The sequence below is a fragment of the Notechis scutatus genome, chromosome 5 (genome assembly GCF_049901735.1).
Source record: "Notechis scutatus isolate UNSWTSFEM ecotype Mainland chromosome 5, rNotScu1.2, whole genome shotgun sequence".
Taxonomy (NCBI): Eukaryota; Metazoa; Chordata; class Lepidosauria; order Squamata; family Elapidae; genus Notechis; species Notechis scutatus.
In genome coordinates, this window is record NC_142013.1 from 49,381,564 (window position 1) to 49,409,463 (window position 27,900).

General features: G+C 35.2%; 2 protein-coding genes across 7 annotated transcripts; one reads left to right on the top strand and one right to left on the bottom strand.

The window, feature by feature from the left end:
• Positions 1-8,879, bottom strand: ATP5PF (ATP synthase peripheral stalk subunit F6). 3 transcript variants are annotated; one of them, XM_026664129.2, is made up of 4 exons: positions 8,745-8,879; positions 4,502-4,693; positions 1,443-1,567; positions 1-111 (listed from the first exon to the last, which is right to left on the bottom strand). In XM_026664129.2, exons 2-4 carry the CDS (start codon positions 4,669-4,671, stop codon positions 83-85), a joined length of 324 nt encoding a protein of 107 aa, XP_026519914.1. In that variant the 5' UTR covers positions 4,672-4,693; positions 8,745-8,879; the 3' UTR covers positions 1-82. The 3 variants fall into 3 exon arrangements, with proteins under 3 accessions (XP_026519914.1, XP_026519912.1, XP_026519913.1); XM_026664127.2 differs by having other exon boundaries at positions 8,419-8,854; XM_026664128.2 differs by having other exon boundaries at positions 8,635-8,749.
• Positions 8,873-27,708, top strand: GABPA (GA binding protein transcription factor subunit alpha). 4 transcript variants are annotated; one of them, XM_026664124.2, is made up of 10 exons: positions 8,873-9,143; positions 11,872-11,972; positions 13,056-13,200; positions 14,484-14,568; positions 15,052-15,297; positions 16,286-16,480; positions 21,041-21,097; positions 21,845-21,982; positions 23,509-23,701; positions 25,263-27,708. In XM_026664124.2, exons 2-10 carry the CDS (start codon positions 11,896-11,898, stop codon positions 25,489-25,491), a joined length of 1,365 nt encoding a protein of 454 aa, XP_026519909.1. In that variant the 5' UTR covers positions 8,873-9,143; positions 11,872-11,895; the 3' UTR covers positions 25,492-27,708. The 4 variants fall into 4 exon arrangements, with proteins under 4 accessions (XP_026519909.1, XP_087822795.1, XP_026519910.1 ...); XM_087966669.1 differs by having other exon boundaries at positions 9,011-9,149; XM_026664125.2 differs by lacking the exon at positions 8,873-9,143 and adding an exon at positions 9,481-9,900.
• The last annotated feature ends 192 nt before the right edge of the window (positions 27,709-27,900 follow it).

Genomic DNA, 27,900 nt, shown 5'->3' on the forward strand with positions numbered 1-27,900 from the left:
TTAGCATTGAATTGTTTATTTAAGTTATAACCACAGACTAATTCAACATGTCCAACCTAATGCTTCATATAACGTGACCACATCACTTCTGAACTTCATCAAATTTGGGTTCTGTTGAGAGTAGAAAAAAAAATCTTGTTAATGAAGCATTTGCTTGTGATATACTATGGCATAAAATGTTCAAGTCATCAACATCAAAAAGCAACACTGGATTCTACTTTTTTTCATACGAGAGGTATGAATCACTGAAATTGAGTTATGCAAAAATAAAGCTTGCTGAGTTGTTTCTCAGTCAAGCTACCCCCTGAAATAACAAAAGAAAGGAATTTTAGGAAGTTCCACAAAGTATCATAACAAATAGAAAACCCTACATTGATTGTAGCTGATGTAAAAATTAACACAAAGATGCCAAGTAGGAATGTGTATAGATATTGTTGGAAACAGCATAGATGATTATTGTGCCAAGAATAGGAAAGTGTGTTTCTAAAATTTTATTTTAAACTGAGTATGGATATGTTTCATAAATGTATTGAAATTACAATCTGGTAATTGAGTTTTAAAGCAATTCAGAGCAGTGATTGTTATAGAAACACTAAACTACATTTAGAATTCAAATGTATTATTTACTGCCTGCTAGGTCTGTATAGAGTGCCAGTTTGGTGTAGTGGTTTAGGCACCAGTCTAGAACCCAGGAGAATATGAGTTCTAATCCTGCCTTAGGGCATGAAGCTAGCTGGGTGACTTTTCACTAGTTCACTTTCTCCCTCAGCTTTAGGAAGACATCTTTCGATGGGATCATAGAGCAACCATGGAAGGTAGTAACTAAGGAAACCATGTGTGATATAGGAAAAGGTACAGGTGCTTGAGTAGTAGAAAGGTATTTGTACCCTGAAGCACATTTTTGCCTCTGAATCAGAAATGTTGCACATAATCTATTGCCTATAATTATATTGTAACCATCAGAAAACTGTAACTTCACATTTTAATCTCATTATACATCAATACAGGTAATCCTTGAATTACAAGCACAATGAACAACAGAATTTTTGTTGCTAACAAGGCATTGTTAAGTGAGTCATATCTGATTTACCTTTTTGTTCTGGTTGTTAAGTGAATCACTGAAGTTAAATGAATCACATGAATGTTAAGCAAATCCAGCTTTCCCCATCTTGTTGGAAGCCATCTGGGAAAGTCACACATGGCAACTACATGACTCAGGATGCTGCAACTGTTGTAAATACATTCCAGTTTGCAAGTGTCCAAAATATGACCACATGACCATGGGGATGCTACAAGATCGTAAGTGTGATGACTGATCTTAATTAAGTGACCTTTTCTGATCTTAAGTGACCTTTTCTGTGCAGTTGTAATTTCAAACAGTTACTAAACAAATGACTGTAAATCAAGGACTACCTGTAATGGGCACATTTCTAAAACCTTACCTTCAAATTTGAACTCGGGAAATTTGGTCATGTCTCCTCCGCCATAGACTCGTGTGAGTTTCTCAGTTTGTTCATTCATCTCTTTCTCATATTCTGGACCAACATCAACAGGGCCACCAGCTTTTCTAAAAATACAAGAACTGTTATTTTTCAAAGAAATACAAAACCTGGTAACATCTTATTAAAAGATCCCTGTATAAGAATTCCAAATTAATTTTTTTGGAAATCTACAATTTATTTACTTTAAGCAAACAGAATGACAACTGATCACCAGATTTATAATACATAAATATATTCATAATAGCTTACAGATCATTTATTTATTTAATTTATATTGCCACCAATTCGCCCATGGTGACTCAAGGCAGCTTACACAATGTAAAACCATATTTAAAACAAAAAATAAAAATAAAAAAACAATAAAAACTAACAAAAATAATCAAATAAATTAATAAAGTACAATAGAACAAAATCTGGAAAAAAAATCACCCCCCAACTCCCTGCCCCGACGATTTGCTGCGTAACTGCTAAATTATGAGAAGAAAGCCATAGGAAAATGCCATTACCAAATGGATTAATCAGGAAATTCTAAATTGATTGCAAAACAATCTTAGGCCAGACACAATATATAGGGTTTCCAACTTGTCACCCATTGAGATCTTTGGCACCTATTGGAACCAATGTCCCTACACATATCTCTTAGGAGCAGGAGAGGGGGCCACATAAGAAACTGGGCCTGTTGTGGGGGGACTCTTCTTGCTTCTGCTGTTGCCGCAGGTCAGACAAATACAATTGATGGGCTGGAAGTGGCCTGTGGACCATAAAATCCCTATGCCTACTTTGGAATATACCAGATCCCCTGCTCCACAATTTTAATTTTAAAATAACATGCTTCCAGGAAAAATTGCAGTCTCAATTTCATTTTCGAGTATGCATCCACTAGGTGGCTACAGACATTTTTTGAAAGTACAGTATTTGCATCTATATAGTTATATGCATCGATTAAAAAAAAAAAGGGGGGGGGGAAATCTGACAAAGTACTCTGGCAGAGAGTATCCTTTACCAGTTTGTATTTTACTATATGGCATTTTGGGAGTATCCATGTCCATTGTAAAACAACATATTATGAAAGAGACACCCGTTCCACAGCAGATATTTTTTGAATGGATAACCTGCTTCATTTGTTGCAGATATTCTGTACCTGCTCAATTTGCCTGGAAGATAACATTAGGGAAGAAAGCTTCTTGGAGCAAATTTAGTAATATTACAGAATAGGCTAACAGAAAATAAATCTAGGCTACAATGGATATTTTACAAGTTGGCAAATCTTGGTGATACTAGAAACATTATAGAAAGTATAACCTGTCACGTATGACTACATTATTGTACTTATACACTATTTGGGGGGGGGGGGAGATAACTTAAAGTACTTTAAACCTAATATTTCCTGCTCATTTGTTCCTGCTGCTATAGTTGAAGCAGTCCATTAGTGAATTGTGTATGGAGAATCTCAGGATTTATCCTTCCTTCAGGAAGTGTATTAATAACATATGCACCATCACATATTAATTCATCAGTGTTGCCTTTTATGGTCAATGACCAACAAAGTAACTATATTGGATATAGAAAGTCTACATACCCGTTAAAATGTTAGGTGTTAGAAATGTAAAAAAATCTGATCAAGAGAAACCACTTCAGAATTTTTTCACCTTTAATATAACATATAAACTATACAATTCAATTGAAAAGCAAATTGAAATCTTTTAGGGAGAAGATGATAATAAAAAACTTACAATAATGTGGTTGAACAGAGGTGCACATCTTTATTCTTTATTGCAGCACTTGCTTTTTTTGCCAGCAAGCAGTCTTTTGGAGTAGGAGCCTATCATTTTGCCTTGGGAATCTTTGCCCAATTCTTCGTTTAAAAAACGCTCAAAATCTGCCAAATTGTGAGGGCATTTCCTGTGCACAGCCCTCTGCAGGTTACTTCCCAGATTTTCAATTGGATTCTGGTCTGGGCTCTTAATAATAAAGGTAGAAAAAATTCTGAAGTGATTTATCTTGGTCTGATTTTTTTACATCTCAAAAACCTGGCATTTTAACTTTTTATATCCACTGTATAATCCTAAAGCAACATATAAAAGCAGGCTCAAAAACAATAATAAAACCATACAGTCATACATACAATTAAAATGTACACACGTAAGAATTAAACAAAAAGACCAAAATATAAGAAAGCAAAACAAAATTAATAAAATGTAAGCAAGAGAATAGAAGAACTTTGTGACATTGTTCCAAGATTAGGATACTTTAAGCCTTCTTGTGACAATAAGCGCTGATAACGATTATCATACCACATAAGAATACTGTTAATAGAAGCAGAATTCTGGTTTAAGAATTAGAAAACAAACACTTCCCTCTCATTGATCTCTATTAGATGGTAATATAAGTATACCAACACATAGGTCCTCTTAAAAGGGATAAAGAACTACGTGCACTAAAGTCGGATTCCTGCCATGGGGACAATTTCTCTCATTAAATGGAATTTTATGAAATCCATCCAATATTGCTGAGGGAAGAGCACTAAAGCAGGTAAAAAGAAGGTTGTAGAGTGTATTGAGCAAACCAGGTTTGGCAGGTGGTTTGTAGATCTAATGGTTTCCAGAAAGGAACCCACTCTTGTAATTGGCTTATCGTGCTTGTCTGAAGATCAACATCATAGACTCTTTGGCAAATATCAACTGTCTTTAGACTCTCTGGGTGGAAAGTCAGAGAGATGGTATGCATTATCTCATTCAGCGGCATGTAGATGGAGAGAGAACTGTAAAATGTATTATAAAACTTTTATATAACTTAACCTATATAAAATTAAATCCATAATCCCAGGATCTTTCAATCTATGGGTTTCATCAAACAAAATAGTAACAAATAAAAAATCATTATATTATCCCATATTAAACACATATACCTGACATTTAAATAATACTATAAAATACCTTGCAGGAAGTGTGAGTAATAAAAGTAGTTATTCATATAAATGAACTGATGATTTAACTTACTGGCTCTTGGTTTTATATTCTCTAATCTTGTCCAAGAAGAGCTTCTGTACAGGATCAAGTTCCTTTGCTTTATTAAATGCAATGGCAGAAAAGCCAATATTTCTACGCAACTGGACAGATAGGGCTGAACGGAAAATGGAAGAAAATCTAAAGAGCTGTTGAAGAATCATGATAAATTTGCCAAATTTTCACCTAGAAAGACAAAAGATATTACACCTGAAATGCAAATTATTTACTTTCATACGAACACTATACAGTACTAGTCTGAGGTACATTGGGAAACCTGCTTCAAACTCACTCAACAAGCAGGAACTTCCAAGTTGCCACTTCAAAACTGGATTATGAATTTTGCTCTGCTCATTCCAACTTCTTAATATCTTCCTTCAGTATACTAATGATTGGTATTTGATTGTTAATGTTTTGTTTCATTTTATTTGTTTCATTGTTGACCTCTTAAAACCCAAGTAGTAAAAAGCTACAGATAAATCTGGTAAATAATTTCCGAACTGCCACTATTCCATTAGCTGGTATCCCATTCAATGGCAGCCATGGCCAGAATGGACTTGTCCTATGCGCCACTGTGCCCTTTACTGGACTGCTTATGCCTAGGTATCTCTTTAAGACAACTGCAACATGTTGTACATAGGGCCACCAATGAAGATCATTTAGAAGCTTCAGCAGATCCAGAGTGTAGCCTCATAATCAATTATGATTACACCTTGGTATTTCTATGTGACAATTTTGCTTTGTGTTGTCACAGTGACTGTGCTCCATGGGATATAAATGAGTTTCTGGATGCAATTCATTGGCCTGTTTTTCATCTATCAAGCCCTACATGACTGAAGGACTTGTGTCTTAAATGATCTCACAGGATGGATATCCCCAAATCCCTTCATTTAAGCAATGTCATATTGTAGATGCCCAGAGATAATGTGCCTTTCCTTTGTCATTCGTGTACTCTAGAATACTATTTCCCAGAGAGCCATTTGGTCCCATCCATATTGTGTTTTACAACAGTAGTACAAGTAGTTCTTGACTTAAGACTGTTTAATGATGGTTCAAAGTTAAATGGCCTTGGAAAAGGTGACATATGATCTGTATCTCCACTTATGACCATCACACCCCTGTAGTCACGTGATCACAATTCAAACACAGTGCAACTAGCTCACATTTATGACTAGTTGTAGCATCCTGCAGTAACATGATCACAATTTGCAATCTTTTTTTGTTTTTGCTAATTTCCATCAAAAAACAACTATTGGGGAACCTGGATTTGCTTAACAACTATGGTAAATCACATATTGACTGAAATAAAAAATCTAGTTCCAATTGTCAAAGTCAAGAATTATTTGTATCAATAACAAGGCCATTAGCCAAGTTATTTGAACAGGCCTGGGGTAGGGAAACTTGGCTCTTTTATCACTTATGGACTTCAACTCCCAGAATTCCTGAGTGAGCCATAAAAGGTTCCCCATCCCTGGCCTACTGGTTTTTCAGTTGTGGGGGAAATCAATTTTTGACTTGAATGGGACTGTTTAAGATATGTCCTACATTTGTATATTAAACAGTCCCATTCAAGTCAAAAATTGATTTCCCCCACAACTGAAAAACCAGGGATGGGGAACTTTTTATGGCTCACTCAAGAATTCTGGGAGTTGAAGTCCATAAGTGATAAAAGAGCCAAGTTTCCCTACCCCTGGAATAGGCCATCAGCCCAGTGATATTAAATCGTATATTTATTCAGTGTACATGTTACCTGCTTCTAACAAGTGACTCTGGGCAGCTAACAAAAAAACAGGAAAAAAAGGAGAAAACTAGACAATCAACCACAGAGATAAAAATATCACCAAAAATCACACCCATCAGTATAAATTCAATACAAATATTTCAATAAGACTAATTTGCAGTAAAGCTCTGGATGAAGAAGACACTTCCCATTCAGTCATTTAATTTTTTATCTTTTGCATTCTGATGATTTTGCTGAGTTTAATGGTAAGTCATCTTGAATTATTCTAACGTATGGGCATAAAAATCAAGTAAATAAATATTACCAATGGCAACAGAAAAGATGAAGGCAATAATATACTACTTTGCCAATTAGTATCTTATTTTTAAAACAAAAATCAATAGGATGTCCAGTTGAGCAATTCCACTAGGTTGCAGATGGAGAGAAAAAAAATCAAATTACTCAATCACATCAACTGGCAGATTAGTTGCCTCTCCATCAGATATCTCCTTATGGAAAAATATTTCTGCATAAATGACTCATTTAAATGACTAATTTTATTGATAGAATCAATACCAAACTATCAGCAATTACTAAAATGACAGTTCTTAACTGAGGTAAAATGACGGTATGTAGGACAGAAATGTTTTCATTTTCCTTAATCATTTGTAATTCTTTTTCCTAAATACTGAAGAAGCTTTCTTATTTATCATTTATCAACAATCTATGAGAATGTTAAAGGCTCAAAGTTTGGGTGAACATAATAATAAATTGGTTAAAGAAACCAAATTTCAGCATTAAAATCAAAACTATACTGATTTTAAATATTTAAGTGTGCTGGAAGACTGCTCATTACAGAAGAATTACGTAAATACTTTACAGCAGTGGTCGGCAACCAGTGGGCTGGGAACCACTGGTGGTCCATGAGAAAATTTTGGTGGTCTGCAGAGAAATGTCACCCCAAAACCAATTAATCCAGGCTGCGTGGGAACACAAGGCTGCGCCGCCCACATGGCCCATGGGAATACTTGCATTGTGAACAACACAAGGTAGTGAGGGGAGGGGAGGAACTTGTCCCACTCACTCCACACACCTCACCTGGCCACTGGGCTGCTTCTTGCAGCTTCTTTCTTCTGCTTTTGGCTGCATGCAAGGAAAGCAGCAAAAGTCTTTCTTTCTCTCCCCCAAACTCCACCAGAAACGAGTCTTTGGGACCCTGGAAGGCATCCTGCTCCAAGAGGCTGCACTGGTACAACAAGTCTCACAAAGACTCATTTTTGGCAGAGTTTGGGGGAGAGAAAGACTTCTGCTGCTTTCCTTGCATGAAGCCAAAAGTCTCTCCCCCCACCCCGAGAATGGAGATGGAGATGGTATCCTGGGATCCCAAATAAAGAATGATCGATCGGTAGGAAAACGGGGTAGGGAATTTTCCTGCAGACTTTTTTTGGGGGGATTTTCCTAGGTCTCTGGTCCACGGGATTTAAAATTATGAGTTTGGTGGTCCCTGAGGTCTAAAAGTTTGGCGACCCCTACTTTAGACTCAAAGCTGTCTTGAGGGATTTGGATTAGGGGGCAAGAGCAAGCAAGGATTTACAGGGGAGCTAATAAAGTTGCCATCAATGAATAACTTTTGAGGCCCATTCCATTATCAAGATCAGAGTACTGTTACTACAGTAGCCTGGTATTTTGTTGTTGTTTTTGCAGGCACCCATTCATTTGTCTCTCCCGAAGCGAGTGGGGGGAGGGGGGAGCGGCAATAGCACTGTCTTCATCCTCCCACCACCGAGTAAAAACAACGGGTCCAGTAAAGGTATAAAGTATAGCGGTTGCGATATTGTGTCAGAAGAAAAGCCGCTGAGGGCATAATGCCCAAGCCTACGGCCTCCCCAACATTAGCTGGCAGTGGCCTTGTCTGCCAAAGAAGTTGCTGCTCAGAAAACTCCTCCTGTCCCTGGAAGTTAAACCCACCATAGCAACCAACTTCGCATTCTCAACCCCACTTTCCCTAATATGATCCCTTCTGATGCACCGGATATTATGGACGAATTAGCAGTTTACCTTCCCGCTAGGTGCAGCCACTCGCTTAAAGCCTGCATCATTCAACGGACTAGTTAGAAGCCAGAATATCGAGGGAGAGACGATTCGGAACAATGCGATTGGGGGAAAAACGGGGGGAATGGGATTAAACTACCTAAAGCCGAAATCCTCCAGAGATGGCTGCTCTTTCAGCCTTCTTTCACCCGGTCTCCAACTCCTCAAGGAACACCCACCACGATCGGTCACCTTCCCGGAGCCTGCAGTCAAATGGCCCCGCCCCGCCGCCGAAAGTCGCAATGGGTTTCGGGAATTTTGCTTTTTGACCGCCCGTCTCCGGTCATTTGCTTATCTAAACACGGCTCATCTTCACCTTCTCTCTAGTTGTAGTTACTCGAAATTCCTTTGCGGCCTTTTTTCGAACCAGGAAAGGTCATTTAAAAACTCGGAAAAAACTCTTTAACCGATGGCCCGTTTACCTACCGGAAACAGAAGGATTCACTTCCGACTTAAAATGGCGCTTGTAAAAATACTTTGAATTTTACTATAGCAGCGCAAGGCGGGCTCGCAAGGGGCGCTGGGAATCGTAGTTTTTGCCCTGGCGCGCAGGGTGGGGGGAATCGTGTATCTGCGCTTTTCCCCCGCCAGGGCCCCGCGCGCAGGCCTAGCCGACCGACCGACCGCCAGAGTTGGAGTCCGCTAAGGGTCCCGTCCCCCCCCACGACTCCCCTTCGCCGCCGGGAGTGTCAGGGAAAATAGGAGCTTCTCTGGTTGAACCGACGCAGCTGCCACGGCGGAAAAGAGAAAGCAGCAGCGCTGCTCCACAAGCAGTGGGGCTGGATTGTTTTTGTGACGGAGACCGTGAGGTGGCGGCGGCGGCTGGTGAGTGTTCAAGCGGGAACTCCGGGGCGCGCGGCTCGGAGGAAAGTGAACGGGAGGGGGAAGAGGAAAGCGCCTCGCGCTGTATCCGGGCGGGAGGGGGGTCTCGTGGCCTCCTCACTTCTTGTGTTTTGTTTCCGTTTCTGCTCCGCGCGGCGCGAGTCTCATTTCCGTTTCGAGTTCAAACAACAAGGAGGCGCAGCCGCGGGTGACGGAGGAAGGCCTGGACCGGGGGAAGGGTTTCCCCCCATCTTGGCGCCTCTTCGTCGCCGCAAGCTTTTGCCTTTTTACCCCCCCCCCCCCTCGAATCATGGGGCGGGAAGGATCTCTGCGTCCTCTTCGTCTCCTCTTTTGGACAGTGGAAAAAGAGGCCTCGGGAGTCCCGTCGATAGCCAAGCCCCTTTGGCAGGAGCCTTTTTTTCTCCACACAGGGATAGGTTGATATACATATGTATATATATTTTGACAACGTTGTGTTCCGGAGAGGGTATCTGACAACAGATTTCGAAATTAATTCGGCAGCCTCTTGCCCTCCCTCAATTTTAAACACGTTCTTGCCATCCGTGTTTTGAAACGCTCCACATCATGGTTAGTCGTCGTCAGTACAGTTTTCTTTCGCCGTTTTCTTAGTCTTGACTTGTCGGCTTATTTTCAACTTCTATAGCAGTAGATTCTGTCAAAATCGATGTGTAATTATTTCAGTGAGGAACAAGGGGCGTCTGGTGGATAGCCATAGTTGGTAGCAAAAGTTACATTGTAAGTAAGTATATCGGCACCGTACATCCTTTTTAAAGGCCGCTTTGAAAACGAGAACTAGGAATAAATGAAATATATTTATTATTATGACGAAGGGTTTATATTTATCATTTCTTGTAATGTTTTGGAGACAAGGAGTATGCAGCATTGTTTCTTCAGTACAGTTGCTTGTAATTTTTTTGATGGGGCACACTAGAAATACAGATAGTCCTTGACTTACAATAGTTCATTTAGTGACCGTTCAAACTTACAGCATAAGTGACTTATGACCATTTTTCACACTTGAGACTGTTGCAGCATCCCCATGGTCATGTGATTTACATTCAGATGCTTGACAGCTGGTTCATATTTATGACCGTTTCTATCTTCTGACAAGCAAAGCCAATGGGGAAGGTAGATTCATTTAACAACTGTGTTACTAATTTATAAACTGCAGTGATTCACTTAACAAATGTGGCAAGAAAAGTCATAAAATGAGGCAAAACTCACTTAACAAATTTAACACTTAGCACTATAAATTCTGGGCTCAATTGTGGTTGTAAATCATGGACTACCTGTAAATACTTTTTTGTGTAAGTTCTTACTGCATGCATATGTAGGGTTAATCTTTTTTAGAAAACCTCAATTTAGTACAGGACCAAGAAAGAACTGGTTTGGGGGCAACTAATCATTTTTATTTCTCTTTACAAATGCCAGGTAAAGAAGGATATAGATATACAGGGGAAAAAGAATTATGTTAACAGTATTTGGTAGCCTGATGTTCATATCTAATAGAGTTCCCGAAATGCTTGTTCTTGTTTTTCTAACCTGCCTTTGCTGTAATCTGGTGCTGTGTAGCTAGAATTCTTGGAAATTATTTTTCCCATTTTTGGGAAGGCAAAGCTGAATAGTTTGAAATGGAAAGTAATGTAAAATCTCAACGTTTCCAACATGAAGGCAATAAGCTGGTGGGGTGGTGGGAGCTCTCTGCCATGCCTTTTCTGCGATTGCTTGGCCACCCTCTAAAGTTGCCATGAGATCGAAGGGAGAGGTGTATTTAGTTTAAATAGCTAACTGTAGACAATGATGTAATTTAATGTTCTAAAGCACTATTTTGTCTTTGAAGTTGAAGGGTATAGGCCTACCTTTTAAAATGCATATTTTAATTGGCAAATGTATGCAGACTAAAGATAACTCTTTTAAGCTATAACATTCTAGTAAGTTGTATGGATTTCTTAGACTAGAATGAATATAACGTACTGCATGTTTCAGAAACTAATGGAAAAAGGATGGAAAATAAACGCAGCATAAAATATGGTTAACATCAGCTGTTAAGACCACAGGTAATCTTCGGCTTACAACAGTTCCTTTAGTGACCATTTGAAAGTTACAACGGCACTGAAAAAATGAATTATGACTGTTTTTCAGAAACGTTGCAGCATCTCCATGGTTACATGATCAAAATCGGGAAAGGTCATAAAATGGGGCAAAATTCACTTAACAGATGTCTTGTTTAGCAACAGAAATTTGGGCTCAATTGTAGTCATAACTCAAGGACTACCTGTACAAGATTTCTAGAAGAGCCAGTACTGTATTATCTTCTTAAAAATAAATCCAGAATATGTGAGGTTTTTAAAATATTGTGTATCTAAACAATTTTAACACAGAAGTGATGTGTTTACTGTCTAAGTGATTTCAAAGGCTGTGCAGCGCTTCAGGTTTGTAGGGCAAAAAAAGTACTTAAAAATGCTCAAGTGTATTTATATAGTGTCAACAACTTAAAGCAGCCTTTTAACTTGTAATGGAATATCAGAATTATTATTAATACTAGTATTTATTGTTAAGCATGATTGCTTCATAGTAGTACTCAACCAAATTTATTCTAACATATATTCTTTATGCTACTGTATATCTTTTTTAGATTGTATGAAATAGTAAAAATGATAAAATTATTTTTATTTTAACACGTGTGTACTACTTGTGTTTGAATTTGCAGGCTATCTCTTGAAATATTTCAACCATGACTAAAAGAGAAGCAGAAGAACTAATAGAAATAGAAATAGATGGAACCGAAAAACAAGAATGCACTGAAGAAAGGTATATAGAAAGATTCCATGGGACCTTATACATGATTATTTTTATAGTTGTCTTTCTGATTAATAAAGGAAGATAAATCCATTTGAAAAATTCTTTCATTTAAATTCTGTGGAAATAATATTTTTCTTGACTTTAAGGATGTAAATATATTAGTTTTTTATTAAGGATAGAAAGCATAAATTTGTTATTACTGTTCAAAGAACTTTTGATGCTTGCAACAAGTTGAAGCAACAGTTGTTTTTTCTACCTCATTCCTTATTGCTTTAGGGTTAGGGTTAGGTTTATAAAATTGAAATAAAAATATCACATGAACAGGACTTTCTTTAAAGCCAGAGTATATATTACTTGCAAAATAAATAATAGAAACATTTAATTTAGGGGAAATATGGTTTTATAGCTGACAGTGCAGTTTCATTAAGTTGACTTGATCTTTGATTCCAGTTCTTCATTAGTATTAAAATACTAGTCAAGAATTTTGTGGATTACTGCTGCTAATCATCTGCCAGCACATTTTCATTTTTACAATATATGTAATGTACTTGTGTCTTAGAATTTTCTTATCTTATGTTTTTAAAAAATGCTGTTGCCTTAATCACATCTATTTTGATGAGTCTTTATAGGAGCATAGAAACAACAGAAACATTTAATTATATCATGCTAAATCTCTAGGTGATTTGCCAAAAGATTGCACCCCTTTCCCAAATCATCATAAATTCAAAAATCTTGCAATTAATTAAAAATGCATTTTATATGAAAAAGTGCCCTTCAGGTTTGGTACTCAAGAGATTTACTGTTGTGGTTTTTGTCTCACATCTACGTTAATGGATTTCAGAATTTAGTTTTAAAATAAAATAGTTTCATTAAATATCCATCTATAACCATGTAGTCAGTCACTTTAATATTTGGAAGTGCAATTGATTTATGCGTTTACATATGAATTATTTACCTGTACTTCTTGTCAATATCCAATATTATTGAACTTTTTAAAAATGTTCAAATCAGATTTAGGCCAATAAATTAAAATCTATTATAGAAAAAAATGTTTAAAATACAGTGGATTATTTTTTAATTCTTTCATTTCAGCATTGTTGAACAGACTTACACTGCTGCAGAATTTGTAAGTCAGGCTATTGATATCAATGAACCAGTTGGAAACCTAAAGAAACTACTGGAACCAAGACTTCAATGTTCCTTAGAAGCCCATGAAATCTGTCTGCAAGATATACAGGTATAAGCACAAATTGTTAAAGATTTTTAAATAAGCATCAGTTTTAGAGCTAGTTTAATTTAGTAGTAAATCAATATAGATTTAATCCAATATAGACCAATCATAGGTTCATGTACACTTCTTTTGCACAATATAACATTCTTTTTTTTTCAACCATTCTACTTCTGTTTTTCCTCTCATATCTGATACATTTATCAAAATATTTACTACCTTTTATATGAGTTTTTGAATTACTTAAATGAAAGGAAAGTTAATATTTATTTAGGAAAATAGAATATAAGTTCAGGTAGTATGAGAAAGCTAAAATATAGCAAATAATCTAGCCTTTAAATGTGAAATACTGAAGTTTGTGGAATATAGTAGTGCATGTAGAGGAAAGTTTTGGTTTGGATGGTGGAAACAGATTGTTCTAGGATGCAAAACAAGCCATTGTTTGGTTATGATTATATCAGAAAAAATACAATTTTGATTTATTCCGATGAATCACATTTTTGTGTATCTAAATGAGGAGAGCAGAAAATTGTCTTTTTATTTAAATAAAAACACAGGAATATCTAGTTTATGGAGAATAAGCAGTACAGTACTGTGCAGTATAAATGCTATTTTCAACAAAAAATATTCCACCCTGGGGGCAGGAAGGGAACTATTTTGATCTGCAATGATTTTGACATGTTAAACATGATAATAACTGATTCTTTGTGCTATTGCCATATAATGTAGGATGCATATGTTTGTGTATGTATACGTACACATACATCTTTAAAAGAATGTATCAATAGCTTTTTTGATTGGAAAATAATGCTTACAGGTAGTCCTCAACTTACAACTGCAATTGAGCCCAACATTTCTGTTGCAAGTGAGTTAAGTACATTTTGTCCCATTTTACCACCTTTCTCCCCACAGTTGTTAAGTGAATCACTGCAGTTAAGTTAGTAACATGGTTTCTACTTGAATCTGGCTTCCCCATTGATTTTGCTTGTCAGAAGGTCACAAAATATGATCATATAATCCCTGGACACTGCAACCATCAAAAGCATAAACCAGTTGCCAAGTATCTAAATTTTGATCATGTACCATAGAGATGCTGCAACAGTCATAAGTGTGAAAATGGTCATAAATCACTTTTTTTCAGTACTGCTTTAATTTTGAAAAGTCAGTAAGTGAATGGTTGTAAGTTGATTATCTGTATTTGTAAAGTCGATATCTCTTTTTAAGAAATGTCCACATTGATAGTTATGAATTGTTTACTTCAACATTTTTCTAAATTTCCTTTTATTATCAAGCTGGATCCAGACCGTAGTCTGTTTGATCAAGGTGTCAAAACAGATGGAACTGTGCAGCTTAGTGTCCAAGTAATATCGAGGCAAGGTAAATTATTTCAGATTATCTAATAAAAATAGAATTTCACTGTGAAAAGGTATAAATAGAAGGCTAAGTTGGCAAAGACGGAACAGGAAAATACCTTTGGCACCAGTTCCTAATAATTCCTAAGTTTCATAATGGAGAGCTGGATTAGATATGGGCAGCTTATGAAATAATCAAGGGGCATTACTTTTTCTCTCACTTGCTTTACCTTCCCTTGTTTCATGAGAGATGCAATATAACTTTGAAAAAACTGAAATGAAATCCTTTGTTCATATAGGAATATTGTTTTCTAAATGAATTTACCATTGGCGAGAATAAAGGCTAATAACTTTTTTCCGCATATGAGTTTTAAAACTAAAACTGCATTTGAAGAGGCAATTTTAGTAATAGTAATGTTCATTTATTAATATATTTAGGTACCATACTGTTTCATTATTTATAACTATTACGTTTGGATATCTACTCACTTTCTTTTTCTGTATATAGGAATGGACCCAAAGTTAAACATCCTTGAAATTGTAAAACCGGTTGAAACAGTTGAGGTAGTGATTGATCCAGATGCCCATCATACTGAAACTGAAGCACACCTTGTTGAAGAAACTCAAGTAATAACATTAGATGGAACTAAACATATTACCACCATATCTGATGAAACATCAGAACAAGTAACTCGATGGGCTGCAGCATTAGAAGGGTACCGTAAAGAACAAGAACGCTTAGGAATACCCTATGGTAAGACATCGTATCATTAAATGATAAGAATTAGGGGTGTACAAAGACCAGGTTGATACATTATGGTAGAAGAATGGAACATTCTGGGGAATGCAGGAATGTTCTGGCTCTGCATGCAACTCTAAAACAAATTATTCAGTGGAATATCATTTTGATCTTCCTGCTTCATCCACTGCAAGTACTTCTGTTTAGCTTTATGGACTTTATAGATTTAAAAATGAAGCTCAATTACTGTATAGCAAGTTGCCACAGATGGAATCAAACATTGGTTTATCCAGTTACTATCAATAGATAAAAAGAGTTTTTATAGCCTATATGGATATGCAACAGTGGAACCTGCAAATAAATGAATGTGTTATGATACTGAATTTTATTCACTAAAGCTTCAGTGTCTGTTGAAAACATAATGGATAGCATTACAGGTAGTCCTTGACTCATGACTATTTGTTCAGTGACCATTTAAAGATACGATAGAATCTTAAAACTGATCCTTAATGAAACTTAAAACTGGTCCTTAAAGTTGTGGCTATTGCAGCACCCATACAGTCATGCTATCGCAATTTGAGAATTTGGCAAACTGGTTGCCAAGCACCATGCAGTCATTGATTGCCATTTGCAAACTTCTGATTCCTCCAGAAAGTTAGTGGGGAAGCCAGCAGGGAAGATTGCAAGTTGCTTGGTAAGTGTTCCTCCCCTGTACACCCTCTCTAGCACCTGTGACTCACTCTATTCTGGACCACTCACACAATTTTGTTATAAAGTTTTTCTTTCCTAAAACTGATGATGCAGGTGATGAATCACAAATGATTCTGAAAGAAATTGCAATTTTAATTAATGATATATTAGATTTGAGCCTATTCTCAGCTGCTTCTACTCACGACAATATTTTCTGCAGGAATTTTATGATTTTATTATTTTTGCAGAATGTACATTGTATAGAATATGTCTATTTCAGCATCGGGAAAATGAATTATTTGTATTTTCCTAGATCCAGTTCAGTGGTCAACGGATCAGGTACTGCATTGGGTTGTATGGGTGATGAAGGAATTCAGCATGACTGACATTGACCTCAATACTCTTAGTATTCCTGGAAGAGAACTGTGTAGCCTCAGCCAAGAAGATTTCTTCCAAAGAGTCCCTCGGGGAGAAATTCTATGGAGCCATCTGGAACTTCTTCGAAAATGTATGTGTGTTTTCTTAGCAAATGTTTTTTTTTTTTAAAGTAAATAAATAAAATGTTTTACATTGTGGATATTCTAGTTCTCAGGATGTATGCATGAAATGTGAATTTAAATGCTATTTGACTATGTGAAATTATAATCCATTTCTATCTTTGCAGTTTTTAGCAGAAAACAAATCTTAGTATCATTTCAAAGATACTGATACCGTGTTTCTCATATAATAAGGCTGGGTCTTATTTTTTTTTGAGCCCTGAAAAAATGGCTAGGCCATATGGTGACTTAATTTCCCCCCGCTTGCATCTTCGGGCGGGCGGGCGGCGACGGCTTGGATGTTGACCTCGGCGTTGGTGGGGCATTTCGTATCGGGGTCAACGCAGGCATCATATTATCCAGGTGTGCAACAAAAGTACTTCCTAACGGCAAGCCCCCCCCCCATTCCCCCCCATTTCGCATGTTTTAATATAGGCCTTAATTTGGGGGGAGGGGCTTAATTTCATTTCATGCCTATAAACCATGCTGGGACTTCCTATTGGGGGGAGGCCGTATTGTTGGAGAAACAGGGTACTATAAAACAGTACAGTTATTTTAATAATACTATTGAAATGTCAATACTTATGTTTTTCCATTTAATGAAACAATTTTGTACAATTTTTAAAAGATTTCAGTCTGCCTCTGAAAAATAAGCAGACATTAAATGCACAGTTTTCTATAATACTATGGATACCCAATATTTTATTCATTTGTTTGCTTGCTTGCTGTTTCAGGTGAAATTGACTTTAAGGAGCATTATCCAGCCACTATAAATTGAATTCAAAACATATAGTAAGCTTTAGAATAAAATAATAGTTACTACAGTTCATAAAATACCAATACATAATAGTAGAACCTGTGAATCTAATCCATTCACATCAAACATAAAACAATTGCTGTTGCAAAAAGGAGTACAGAACAGGAGTACAGAATACAGTGTCACTTTCCAAGGCTTGGTTTTTTAAAAAAGTCATTTTTGCGTGGACTTCCCAAAAGTCATTGTGTGTGTGCTGTTGTTCGTATATCTGGGCAAATGCTATTCTGCAGAGAATGCTTGCTTCTGATGCCTAAAGATGGTTGTCCTGTATCAAATAAACATTAGTCACCTGACTAAATGTTATTTGACAGGTAGATATGATTGGGAATATAGCTAATATCCACTTCCTCAACCATACTAAGTTAAATAAACACATCTCTGCCTCAGTTTCACTCTTAACAAAAACATATCCATACATAATTCAACATTTTCAATAGCAGAAGTTAACTGGTGACAAAAACTAGGCAAAAAAGTTATGAAATGAAATTGTCTTATAGAATTTATAATGTAATTAATATAATAGATACATAAATCAAAAACACCTTGGTTTACTGTGTATATAGTAGAATGTACAAAACGTTCCAGATGTAGAACAGCTGGTTTCTGGTTATTTGATCCATGCATAGAATGAAGTGGTTGCCTTGGGAGTTCCGGTTTGTCAGGCTTCAGCGGCGGCAGGAATTTGCGTTCGTGCGCGATCCCTGCCGCGCTCGCTGCTGGAGTGCCTCCGATCCAATTGGATCTGGAGGCTATAGTTATCCTGTAGGGATAACTGAAGACAGGGGAGATCTGGACAGGGGTCTGGGGACATCGCAATCCCCTTCCTCAGCCGGCTAAACTCCCTTTTCCAAAGGCGGTGGAGCGGCGGTCAGCAATAGCCGCCACAAAGAACCTCTCAGCCGAACAAGTTTTGTGCAGGAGGAAGTGGAGAAAGTGAAAGTCTTTGGCTGAACCGGGACAATAAGTAACATCTGAACACCCTGGAAATTTAGCTCTTTAAAGGATACATTGTTCCCAAGAAGATTGTAAAAAGCTGCGGATGAAAGTGAAAAGGGAAAGTTTTTTCTGCTTCACTCTCCTTCCCTACGGAGATAGCAATGGAAATCGGAAACATCCGCTTTGGCAACAGAAGGTAACTAATTTTGAAAATTAAAGCCAAGGGGACATCAAAGATTTCTGAACATTGATATTTTAAAATCAATTTTTTTTTGGCTATTTTTTTTTGCTATAAGTGGGAAGGGAGAGGCAAATGATTTATATTAAAATTCTGCTGGAGGAGACTGCTTGGAGTTTATAAGATCAGAGATTAAACTGTAATAAGACTTCTAACAAATCATTTTGGAATTGTGTAATTGAACTCTACCCCAGAAAGAGAAAGTATTAAAAGAAGGAAGTGCTAAATGAAACAGTTTGGGTTGATTTGGATTGCTTGATGACTTTGGAACTTTTTCAAGCTATTTTTTGAAAGTCTAAAAACACTTGGATTGTTTAAAAAAATAAAAATAAAACAATGGCATTATCCGTGGAAGAATTGAAAATGGAATTTAAAAAGCTAAAAGAAGAGGAACAAGAAGGCAAGGGCTTCTTTGGATCTGTTTTCCACTTCTTAGAAATGGCGATTTCTACCTATCAGGAAATACAGCAATCAGAAAGCTGGGATGAAGAAGGAGAAGCCATCTTTAATGGACAAACTATTTGAGTTGATGAAGAAAAGGGAAAAGGCGGAAAGAAAATAGAGAATTCAAGATCTAAAAAAACAACCAAGAAAGGGAAAAATAAGGTGAAAAATCGATATAATGTCAGAAAGCAACAGAAAAGAGAAATACAACAGAGAGGGGAGACTAAAAGGGTGGAGATTGAGAGATGGCGGGATAAAAAGGTTAGATTTGGCAAGAAAGGAAGGGAAAAAGGAAAAGGAAGTTATAAAGGCTTAAAACAAGATGCTAAAAAACAGGGTTTTTTTAGAGATAAAGGGTAAAATACGATTTAAAGAGATTCTGTAAAAGTACACAAGATTGTATTGTATTTGTATTTGAAATAGTTAGAAAACTGGAATATTATATGTGTTAATAGAATATTGTAAGGAATGTGTAAAATATCTAAGATTTAATATTACCTAATATCTATGTGTAAAATACCTAAGATTTAATAATAGAGTTTAACTAATTAATTTGTTATGGAACATTGTTTTTACTATATTATAAGCTTATTATGTTTTTTTTTATTTTAAAATGTTATTTAGAATGTACTAAGCAGAATCAGAATGGAAATTATGTAGTATTTTAAGTGTTAAATTGGGGGAAAGATAGAAAGGCGTCATACTTCAACCACTGATTACAGGAAAAATTTTGTTTTAAAGAGAAAAGATAAATAGACAATTGAAAAAGAACGGACAAAAGATACAAGTATAATGATTTAAATTGAGATGAAGTAAATAAAATAGAATTAAGAGAGTGAAAAGAGGGGAGAAGACTTATAGAAAGTATAGAATGTTAAATAAGATTGAAATAGTATATAAGGTGAGCATGAATTTGATTTATGTCTGCACAAAAAGATGTAACCCGGGGCTAAGCCACTTTCTAAAAAGAAGTTTTATGTTTTCATGTTACGTGTTTTGTTTGTTTATGTTTGCTTATTGAGAATTAAGATTGTTGGATGAGAACATATGAAATTGTAAATAAGATAGATGAAAGTATAAGTTTAATGAATAAAATTGAATAGAAGTAAAGGGAAAAATAGTGAGAAATTGGAAAAAGAGTAATAAGATATGAAGTTGAATATGTAAGATGCATATTCTGTATGGAAATGGGATAATTTGGAACTATGCTGTACTTAAATAAAATGTTTTATTTGCTTTTTCAAAAGATGTTCTATGTTCTTACGTTTTATGTCTTGTTGGTTTGTGTATTGTTTTTGAAAATTAATAAAATTTGTTCTAAAAAAAAAGAATGAAGTGGTTGCCTTGTTCTCGAGTAAAATGGAGTTTATTTAGATAGCATTGGTGGTGATGGTGGAATCAAGAAAAAAGCCAAGGACACTGTTAAATTGAGGAAGGGAAGGCTTCTGAAAAAATTGATGGGCAGATTGGCTGGAAGGATATACTCTCCTGGGATATCTGTAGCAGCTGAAAGGAAAGGAAAGGCCCTGTGATACTGGGGAATGGTCAGGCTTTTAGAATATGTATTATCAGAAATAATAGCTATGGGAAGATGCTGGTAAGATGGAGGGGCAGGTAGAACAGTGGGATATCCTGTGCACAACCTTGGCTGTGGCTATGATGATAGCTGAGATGATGAGTAAAAGTGCTGAAAATAAGGGCAGGGGTATGGTGGGATATGCATGCTCGAATATTGCCTGAGAAAGTTGGGAAGGAAGACTAGTGGGATTTGCTATTCTGAGAGCTTTAGAGGGGATTAAAGGGAGAAATGCTTCTTAACCTTGCTCTATCTAGATTTTCTTTCTTTTTTGTCTAAAACTCAGAACAATTAAAGCATTGGAGTTTGTTTCATTCTTATTTGAAACAGTTTTCCAGAACACACAAAATGTAATGAATTCTTCTGGCTTCAAACAATACAAAATCTATTTTTGTCCTATCTTCAGTTTATAATACTGTACATAAAATTCTCACACCCTTTTTATGTTTTCCTTTGTTTTCCTTGTTTATCAAACTGCAATAACATTTTCTTAATAGCAAAATTTTGTCTTTATTATTCAGATGTACTAGCTAGCCAGGAACACTCTGGAGAAATAGCAACAGTTACTATTGATCAACGTAAGTTGTCATCCTTTGAATACTTACGAAAGAAAAATATTTTAATTAGAGACTTAAACTATAAAAACAAAAATAACTTTTATAAAGTTAAATTGCAATTTAAAGTATAATTAAATTAAATTATTTTGTTTAAACCGAGAAAAGTCCATTTTGGAGGTATACTCGTGTTATTATACTTCAGGGGTGTCAAACTCGTATCATCACAGCAGCAGCATCGCAACTTTTTCCTCCTTCGCTAAACCAGGTGTGGGCGTGGCCAGCGCGTGACACATCCAGCCTGCGGGTCGTGAATTTGACACCCCTGTTATACTTGTACTAAAATTATGTTACTGCTGAACAATCTAGTTGATTAATATTTGTTTTATATCCCTCCTCAAAAATAACTTAATTGCAAAGAGTATTTTCTGAGACTATTGCCAAATCCAGAACCAACAGCCTCCAGGTATAGGTTCAGGCGTTTCTTTTGATCTCTGAGTTGACCTTGGATGTTACAGCACTATTTGTCATCAGCTCATTTGAAGTAATGGAGGACTTTTCCAAGAAGCTGAATTAATCTCTGTGAGTTGTTGGGAATATAGGATATACTTTGGGAAAAGCTAAGAGCATACAGCATGTTAAGCAGAACATTATGCATTGCCCATCAAAACAATTTAATATCTTGAGAGATCGTCTATGTTATGGTTGGAAATAGCAATTTTATGTGTTGTTTTTTTTTAAATTTATTGTTTGATGCTTTGTCCTTTCTAGCTGTGCAAATTATTCCAGCTTCAGTTCAGCCTTCTACTCCAACCACCATTAAAGTAATTAATAGTGCAAAGGCCTCAAAAGTACAAAGAGCTCCAAGGATTTCAGGGGAAGATAGAAGTTCACCGGGTAACAGAACAGGTATTTTTTTTTTTATTAAAGCAAATATTTTAACTATTATTCTAAAGAAAGACAATGATTTTGAAGTTAAAGGGAAATACCTATGTTGCCAGGAGTTTGTGAAAATCTAGAAATGAAGTACAATCTCTGAAAATATAAAACCATATAAAGGCATACTTTATATTTTATTACTCTTGTATTTTAACATTTTTCATATTTCATTGAGAAATTAAATATTTTCTCCAATAAAGAGAAAGCATCTGTTTAAGAAGGACAATTATTTTTTATGAATTACGATTTTTTTTTATTTTTATGGTTTAATGGTTCTCAAAAAGTGTTTGAAATAGTTTCACTACCATTATTTTTTAAAAAAAATAATGTTAGTAACTCAGAAGATTTCAATCCCAAGGATGTTTAATCATATCTCTCATTAAATTTATGTTTAAGTTTGTTGGTCTCTTCAAGACTTTTCTTGGTATCTATATACTATAAAAATGTTAATCATGTTAATCTATGGTAACAAAAAAATCAGGAATCTGGTGGCACATTCCCAACTAACAAATTTTATTAAAATGTATGAACTTTCATGATTGGTTACAAGCTGCACTAAACACTTTTGTTAAGTAATTTAGTAAATTGGGATTGGAATGAAGGACTTTAAAAATAGTATACATTAGAATTAACTAAAATGTTAAACAAGCTTTTGAATTAAATATTTTAATTGAGGTAGCTCAGTCTTCAGCCTGACTGATCTGAAGATACATGAGTATATGTCTATTCCTATGATTTTCAACAATGGTGATGCGGGAGAAGTAAGTTGTAGCTTGTGGAGCAATGCCGAAATATGGAAAGCTGATATAAATTATAAAAACATTTAAGCATATTTTTATACTTGAATTCTAACTTGTAGAATTTTAATAAGGAAAAAGCTTGGTCTGTTCATTGACATTTTAGTTGATTTTAAAATTTTGATGAAGATTTTCTATTGTTACATTAGTTTCTTCTTTTTAAATAGATTACAGATAGTCCTTCCTTACTGTCTGCTCTTTCAGCAATTATTCAAAGTTGTGTTGGTGCAAAAAAGGAGATACGTGAGTGGTCCTCAGAGTTGTAGTTACCATTGCATCCCCACAGATTTCTGATTTGGGCACTTAACAACCAGTATACTTTGATAGTCACAGTGTTCCACAGTGACATGATTGTTATTCATGCTATTCACTAGCCTTCACAGCTGGCTTTCAACAAGCAAAGTCAGTGGGAACGCTGGAAGGAAGCAATTACAATCATGTGATAAGCTTAATGACCACAGGTAATTTGCTTAGTGACTGCAGCCATAACTGATATAATTTTGGAGTGGTCACTTGACATTTCACTGATTGCATTGCTTAGCAACAGAGTTGCCAGTTCCAGTTGTGGTTGGTAAGCAAGGATTGCCTGTATACAGTTACCTAAATTTTATGTCTTTTTTATTCTGCTTGCCTTAACTTTATAGTAGATGAAAATACTTATTATATGTATGATTAATATTTGCATATTAATCATAATAGGAAACAATGGTCAGATCCAGTTATGGCAATTCTTGCTTGAGCTTCTGACTGATAAAGATGCCCGAGATTGCATTTCATGGGTTGGTGACGAAGGAGAGTTTAAACTAAATCAACCAGAACTAGTTGCCCAAAAGTGGGGACAACGTAAAAATAAGCCTACAATGAATTATGAAAAACTCAGCCGTGCTTTACGGTAAGCTTAAAAACTCTTGATTGATTTTATAGTATTATTACATTGCTTTTCAGCTGAAAGTTGTAGAACAATGGACATGATCCGTAAAAGCTTCACAAGCCCCATGTAGTCTTATAATCTAAGCAGCAGAATAAAATGAAGAAAAATGTATATTGGATTCAATTCTCAAAACTAAATGATTAACATCAAAATGATTGAAGCACAGGAGGAATTTGTGGGAGCTAACTTCAACAAAGCTTTCTTTGCTACTTTTCCTCTATTTTATCTTTTTGAGAATTGTGAGAAGGGGCTGTTAGGCATTTTCACAAATTCTTTTCTTGTGTTGGGTTCAAGCTTTGTTCAGCTGATTCTTGCCTTAATGGTGGATCTGTCCTTCAAGACTATCCTTTTTAGTCAATGGAGTAGTTTAAAAAATAAATAAGATTAAAATAAAAACCAAGAATAGAGCAATTATTGATATCCATGTTGAGAAAACAGAAAATCAGATAAACACTATAAATTAAATAGTACATCATAACCACCCTGCCATACAGCTTCCTTAAAAAAGGCTTTGCCAAAGCCCAACACAGTGTGGGAAAACCTTTTGGACTTCAGGAAAAAATGGTCCCAGAAGGCAGAGGTATCTACATAAAAAATTATGTATGGTACAACCTGTGTTTAAAAGAATGTATTCTGTAATAAAGTACCTCTTTCCATCTTCACTGGAGTTTTCAATCTTCCATCTTCAATTGATATCATTTATAGTTTCAAATTACACTATGACAATAGGAAAATACTTTTCTAATATTGGAAAATCCTTTTATATTTCTTTCAACTAAAAAGCATCACATTCTGTTGTTCATTGTGAAGATATTCTTAATATATGGCTTGTTTGTTTGAAATATTTATTTACTTGCCCACAGACTTGCTTACAGGCTGCTTCAATCAGAACTAATTCTGACATGATTTCCCTTTCAGTAAAGACAGGAAATAATTTACAGAAAGGGCCACATATTTTTTAATACGAGCTTGGGAACCATCTTTCCTTTTATCAACTTAAAGGATTTATTTGTGCCAAATGCTTTAAAATGGCATCCACCCCTACCCCAAATCAGGTTTTATATATCCACTGTATTCTGTTTCTCCCAAATATTCTCCAGTCTGAACACTGGAGTCTTTCATGGTGCCAGTACATATGAGAATGCACAGAAATATCATCATAGGCTATTTGAATCATGCAGTCTGTGTTTTAATGTATGCTTTAGCTGCAACATTATTTAATAATTCAATAGTGATATATATTGAATATGCAGGAAATCATACTTCTGGCAGTTATAAAGGCTGGTTAAGCTCAAATTTAAATGAAAGAGGTTATCTAACATGATATGGGTGAGCTTTTCTTAATGTTTTGTGCCACATCTCTCACTGCTTCATAGTTTCTGAACTGGTGCAGATTTTGATGGAATCATGGAAAGAAATTAATCAGTTTTATTGCAAAAGACAAATTTCACAAATTTAAAAAATGGGTCATGTTTAATGACTTTTCATTTGTTTCTTGTTGCTTTTCCTTTCTTCAATGAAGGTATTACTATGATGGTGACATGATCTGCAAAGTACAAGGCAAAAGGTTTGTATACAAGTTTGTGTGTGACTTGAAGACTCTCATTGGGTACAGTGCAGCTGAACTGAATCGGTTGGTGACGGAATGTGAACAAAAGAAACTGGCAAAGATGCAACTGCATGGGATTACACAACCAGTCACAGCAGTTGCATTGGCTACAGCATCTCTGCAAACAGAAAAAGAGAACTGAGGACTAGGACCTAAAAGCTTGACAACATTCTTTTACACTTAGCAGTTTCTGGTTTAAAATTAGAACTGCATCTATTAATTGGCAATTCAATATGGTGCATGATTTTCTACAAGCAACACTCATAAATTAGGGTCTTTTTGACTTAAAGATGTGTTTCATGAATGTTAAGGGCATTCCAGAGGTTCTATAATATGAAGATGTCCAGGTTGTAGCAAAGAGTTTGGGAATTATAAGGAAATTGAAGATCTGTTGGTATTATGTTGTGCTACATTGCTTTTTTTTTTTCCAGCTTGAAGCATTCACACGTAGAACAGGTTTTTTAAAAAAATTTGGTCTCTGCACTTCTTCAGATGCTATGTTAATATTTCTAAAATTAGAACAGTTTCTATTAGCTATCTTTATAACTTTAAGCACGACAGGCTGTAAGAAAAACATTGATATAAAAGTGATTTCTTTGCCCCATTGCAAGAAAAAAGGTTACTGCTGAAAACAGAAATCCAGATGTAACGCCAATAAGCCAATTATGAGTATTTTGATAACTGTAGATAAATATGTGTATTTGAGGGGGAAATGCTTAACTATCTTAAGAAACTTTGTTAAGCTTAGTGTTTGGAACCAAAAGGATTTCCAGATTTTTAGTGTAGGAATTAAAAACTTGAAATTTGTCTCTCATCCAAAGAAAAAAAATTGCTTTGTTTAATCTACACTGCGGAGTATATCAGCTGTTTCTGCTTTTATACTTGCACTGTAATTGTTTTTCAACTGAAGACTTAAGTTAATCACAGAAAGAAACCCCTTGTTGAGTAACAGAATTAAAGAATGGATTGATTTCCCTAAGTTATATAAGTGGCTGTGTTAAAAATAAAAAATAAAATACTTTCTTTAAATTACTTGGTTTCCAAGCTTTGTTTTAATGCTTTGGAAATAAAAAAAATATTGAAAAAATAATAGTCCTGTAAATTTAAAATATTTTTTAAAAATTATACCCAGTTGAAATCCAGAAATGCTGATAATAGTGCACTGTTTGCACCTGTGTTTTACTTTTTTTTTTACTTATAAAATCTGGGAAACACTTTCATGGGTATATTTATTACTCTTGGTTTGTTTGGTATAAATATTATGAATTAAGGCCATTAAAAGTTATGGTTCACTTAATCAAAAATGTAGCCAAGTTGAATATCCTTTATCAACAATTCACTTAATTGAATATCATACTTCCATAAGAAGCATCATACAATATGGCTTAGTTCTATAGACTCTAGTCTTAGAGATGCTGTTACTTTAACAGCTAAGGTATACTTCATGGTTTTATTTACTCATTTTCAAGTTACTGAAAAATATATACAGGAATATATTGTAGTGTTTAAGGATCATTTTCGGCAAAGAAAGCATGTAATCTTGTGGCCAGTCACTCTGATGTGTAGTGAATACAAAATAGTTTAAATTCTATTAATATTTTGTTTTTTTCATTTTCTTTCACAATCTGTACAATAATTATAAAGAATTGTTCATTTGAAATATATTATCAAGAATTCATACTTTGTTTTAATAAGAACAAAAAATGACTCTGTGCCAATATAAACTTTAGAATTGTTATTGCATAACAAGCAACTCAGATTACTCATTCATATTTATAAATCTGTCCATTTTGAGTCAAATTACTCTGATCACAAGTTAATACTATTATATTCTCTCAGCTATGCATATTCTAAGCCATAGTAAGGAAAATGGCACATGGCCTCTCTTTTATATACATTTTTCCAGAATTTTAAATTTTCATTGTATTTCTTTTAGAAGTTTGCTGCACTTGTTACATTTGTTCCAGTTTATAGTGCTGATGTATGTTAAGCCTTGCTTATAACAGAACCACAGAAATGATAAAAAAAGCTAGAAATATTTTGTTGTATTTCTTGTGAGGGACAATCTGTGACTAATTTGAGGTCTTCAGTACTAGGGTATGGAATATTATATGTGAAATTGCATTGTGTGGCTGTCAGAAGAATAATATAGCTCGTATATTCCCAAATTTTTGTAAAATAGAGGGTTTGCATACATTTTTACTCTTCAAGGACATGTGCTCTAAAATTATGTATTTCCTTTTGTGTTGAATGTTTTGGTAATTTTACATGAAACAATTATTTTCTATTTTTACGCTAAAATATTTGTGCATAAAATTGTCAATATAGTAAAAGTAAAAAAATAAAATTTTACACAGCAGTTTTGGTTTTGTGTCCAAATATGAATTATTCATACTTTTTGTAGATCTGTACCTTAAACATTCTGGAACTATGATACTCATTGTTTTAGATTTGTTGTCAATAATGAATAGATTTGGGCCCTTGATCTACATTAGTTCAAAACTAGCAAAAAGATTTTTCTTATGATTGTTTTAATTGGAAAATTTCTTTT